This window comes from Orycteropus afer, unplaced genomic scaffold (assembly GCF_000298275.1).
Source record: "Orycteropus afer afer isolate SDZICR_OR568_19922 unplaced genomic scaffold, OryAfe1.0 scaffold00037, whole genome shotgun sequence".
NCBI lineage: Eukaryota > Metazoa > Chordata > Mammalia > Tubulidentata > Orycteropodidae > Orycteropus > Orycteropus afer.
The window spans coordinates 13843122-13847679 of NW_006921624.1; the positions used below are offsets into that span (position 1 = coordinate 13843122).

Genomic DNA, 4558 nt, shown 5'->3' on the forward strand with positions numbered 1-4558 from the left:
CATTGACTGCAATTTCCCACAATGCAACACCTCCCCTCCTACTTCCTCCCCATTGTTACCTCTTCCCTGTGTCCTTCCCTCCCATGTACTTCTGTCCCCTGAGCCACCTCCCTGTGCATACACAGCCCTTCTATCCTCCCAGGATTGATCTCTCCAAGGAGTATATCTACCTAATGTAAATGTACAGCTCATATGCCTGTCTTTTTTTTTTTGTCTGGAAGCCTTAGAAGTGGGTTCAATTCCAGACCTGAGGGCAGCTAAGGGCCATAGTCTCAGTGGTTCCATCAGGCTCTATCAGACCAACAAACCTGGTCCTTTTTTTTTTTTTTTAATGATTTTGAGTTTTGTTCCACATTTTTCTACCACTCTATCCAGGATCTCCTACTGTGTGACTGAGAGTGGTAGCTAGGCACCATCTAGTTCTTCTGGTCTCATAGTCATATAGGCTGAGAATCGCATGGTGTACCAGTCTCTTGGACTAATTGTTTCCACGTGCCTTTGGTTTTCTTCATTCTTCTTTGCTCTGGATGAGGAGAGACCCGTCGTTGCATCTAGATGGCAGCTTGCAAGCTTTTAAGATCCCAGTCACTACTCACCAAAGTAGGATGTGGAACAATGTGTTTGTGTAGTATATTATGCCAATTGAGCTTGATGTCTCCTGCAACCATGGTGCCGAGCCCATAGGCCCAATTACTTGTTCCCTCTGGGTAGCTGACTGTGGCCAAGAAGTGACTACAACCCTGTCCCTTGTCAGCTCTACTATATACCTGGAACTTCTTACAGAACATTCAAATACACTTGTAGAAACATTGTCTGTCAACCCTATACATGGTCATGGGCACACTCTCCCCTGCATAGACATACCTAATAGTTCAGTCTGTTCACCCATCTATCCATCCATAGATCAATGTCTTCACTGACAACGCATTACTATACATGCAAAAGGGTTCATTCTTGTTGTCTGTACCCTTATGCACCTCTCTATGTCTTCCTCTTCCTCAATGCTGCCATGTTGGTCACTCACATTTGGTACATTGCCCTTCCCTTCACCCAAATCAATACTTGTCTCTACTTATCTAGCAGTATTCCCTCCCCTCCCTTCCCACCCTTGGTAACCAACAGAGAAAATTTCCTTCCATATCTAAACCTTTCCTTGACTTTTTACAGTAACGGACTAATATAATATTTGTCCATCTGTGATTGACTTATTTCACTCAGCATAATGTCCTCCATGTTCATCCACATTACGTGGTATTCTGCAGATTCTACATTATTCTTTAGTGTTGCATAGTATTCCATTGTGTGTATATACCATAGTTTGGTTATCCATTCTTCTGTTGATGGACACCTAGCTTGTTCCCATCTTTTGGCTATTGTAAACAGTGCTGCAATGAACATGGGTGTGCGTATCTGCTCTTGTCCTGGCTCTCACTTCTTTAGAATATATACCTAGTCATGAAATGGCTAGGTCAAATGGTATTTCTAATTCCACCTTTTTAAGGAATCACCATACTACTTTCCACAGTGGTTGCATCATTTTACAGTCCCACCAGCAGCTTTTCACTAAGTTTTTAACAATGAACACATCTTACCATGAAAATAAAGAGGGGAAAAAATAGAACATAGTTTTATTTTTTAATCAGGACACAGCTAATGCACCAGGTTCTCACAGTCCCCTTATATTCTTTTTTGACCACCTCTAGCCCCACCAACCCAAACCATCCTAGAAACCTCCCTTGCATGGTAGAGCCTCACATCCCAATGGGGCTAACATGAATTGCCTCCTAGGGTTGGGAGAACTAAATGAGATAAACGGATAAAGATGTTCTTGGTGGTGCAAACGGTTAAGAGTTCAACAACTTGCCTGAAGACTGGCGGTTCAAACCCACTCAAAGGTGACTCAAAGACAGGCCCAGCATCTGCTTCTGAAAAATCACAGCCTTGCAAACCCCAGTGGGTAGTTCTGCTTTGGACACGTGGGGTCACCAGGACTGAGAATCAACTCAACAGCAACTATAGCAAAGAGCAACAATGCAGGTGAAACACCTGGCACAGCACATGGCACATGGTAAGTGTCCAGCGAATGGCGGCTAGTTACTTATCCTTCTTATCATCCTCCATCAACCGGGTCATTGCTTTTCTATCACACCTGTGCCCTGGAGGAAAAAAAACAAAAACTACACCGTAAAGAGCCAAGTGAGCTGGACAGGAGTGAGTCTAACAGCAGAGGAGTCGGGAACTCCAGAAAGGGCCTGATTCCTTCAGTTCTCTGCCTTTGAAATCTGAGCAAATTCACTTATACTTGCAGTAACTGTATCAACTTTCATAAAGAAAATTGTATATGTACACGTTAAAAAAAAAGTATTGGACAGGCCATTGGAAGGCTTGAGCTTAGGATCAACTCTGCCACTGGCTCACTGTGAGGCTTTGCTCTCTGTGAAATTGTTTTCACAGGGGAAAAATAAACCCCTCTCCACCAGATATAGAAGGACCAGTGAGCTCATGAAGACTTGTGAAGGACTGTGTTCTACAGAAAAGTTATCTTTACTATGGCCACTTGAAAGGCCAAGCTTGTTCAGGCCTTTGGGGCAGCTAAGGGGCTCTGGTAGCACAGTGGTTAAAAAGCTTGGCTAGTAACCAAAAAGGTCAGCAGTTTGAACCCACCAGCTGCTCTGCATGAGAAAGATGTGGCAGTCCGCTTCCATAAAGATTTACAGCATTGGAAATCCTATAGGGCAGTTCTACTCTGTCCTATGAGTCCAGAATTGACTCCATGGCAGTGGGTTTTGGGTAGGGACAGCTGCTGCCCAGCTGTTATCTAGGATACCCCATCCTGCTATCAGAGGGCTTGGGAGAGGAAGCCTACCACCTATTGCTTTCAATCTCAAGCCCCAGGACAGCCTTGTGAACCAATCGAGAGCCTGGTCTCTCCTGGAAAAAAGAATTCTTTTCCCAGTAATTCTTTTCCATGGAAGCAGTCAGACTGCAGCCTTCAAAGTAAGTCCGAAGGAGCCAAGGCTCCCTGGGTTCACCTGGTACCTGTCTAGTCCCTGAGCCAAAGGAATGTGGACGAGATCTTCAGGTGTGGTAACACGACCTTGATTTAACCCTGAGCTGCTTGCTAGTGGGAAACTCGATGGTGACAAACGCAGCCTCCACGAAATTAACTGGAGTAGTTATTCCAGCCAAGTGAGGCAGAACCAACTGCACTTGGCACAGTGGCCAGGAAGCAGGTGGTGGCTAGCAGCTTGCAGGGGCTCAGCCCATGCCCAGAGCCACTCCTGGGAAATCACAGGAGAAAAGGGGGCAGAGAAAGTGTCCCCAAAAAGAAACAGCGTCTGCCCCCCAGCCTCAACTCTCACCATGGGAGGGTGCCCTTTCTGGGAGTTCAGAGCTGGGGGAGGTGGCCCTGGCAGCCAGCAGGTAGGGCACTTACCAAAGGTGGTGAGGTAGAAAGACAAGTCCCGGTGGTCCCGCCGGCTCCCGAGGGAGACACGGTGCAGCGCTTGCGCCTCCATGGCTGTCCCCGCTCCAGGTGCGTGTAACCCGAGGCGTCTGTGTTGCTCCCCTGTAACCGAGGCAGCAGGTTCACCCGCCGCCCGCGCCAGTGTCTCCAAGGCGGGAGCGCGGCGGGAGCCCGAGGCCCGGCTGGAGCAGCGCGCGTTTGAACCGGCCGGGCGCGCCAGGCCCTGATTGGCCCGCGCTCGTTTGAATGGGAACCTTTCCACCTGACGGAGCAGACACTGGGCCAGAGGAGAGGCGGCGCCGGCGCCGGGGCCAACGAGGACAGCCACCCTCCAGCAGAGGCGACTCCTTCCCCGAGGGGCCCGCAGGACCGGGCGGCCTTGCCAGATTCCGAGCTCCAGAACCGCGTTCAGGCTAGAAGTGCCTGCACCATCGAGAGGCCCGCAGCCCCCGCTTGGCCGCTCGGGCGGGCTTGGCCAGCTCGCCCAGCTCCCCAGACCCACAATTAGCCGGGTTTGTGACATCCTTTGAAGCACATACCTGTAATCATTCGGACCCAAGTAAAGGCAAAGACACACTCTCCTCGACCTGTGCAGTGGGGCTTGGGAAAATGTCCTGTACACTTGGAGGGGCCACTCTCACCAGCTGCACCCCCTTCCCAAACCCAGCTGCCTCCAGGACCCTCGAGCTTCCTGTTGGATATGAGCAGCCTGGTCCAGACAGAAGGAGCTGGCTCTGCCAGCCTACAGCTTGCCTCCGCAGCCTGGTGCCCAGGGGCAAGAGGCTAGGAACCCAGCATTTGAGAGAATTGAAGAATACAGGACGTTGAGGGGAGGTGGAGGAGGCACTTTCAGTCTCTAGGGCCTTGTGCAGGAAGGCAGAGCTGAAAGCAAGGTCAGCCCTGGCACTGCTTCAGTGGCAAACATTCATGGGATGCCCCCGGGAGCAGTTTCACACCAAGACATTTGCTCTGTGGAAGGGAAAGCTGCTGATCTTATGTAAATCTAAGAATAGGGTGTGTAGGTATCTGTCCCTGTTCACCTGACTTCGTTGCCAAATGGATATCTGTGGTTGGGTGATCCACTCAAGGCAG

At 49.7% G+C, this 4558-nt stretch overlaps 1 protein-coding gene across 1 annotated transcript in view; it reads right to left on the reverse strand.

Moving 5' to 3' along the window:
- RGS3 (regulator of G protein signaling 3) overlaps window positions 1-3518 on the reverse strand; it is a 143896-nt gene extending 140378 nt beyond the window's left edge. The window contains exon 1 of the mRNA XM_042780397.1: window positions 3437-3518. Coding sequence (XP_042636331.1) covers window positions 3437-3518 — 82 coding nt within the window. The remainder of the gene's footprint in view (window positions 1-3436) is intronic.
- Between the last annotated feature and the right edge of the window lie 1040 nt (window positions 3519-4558).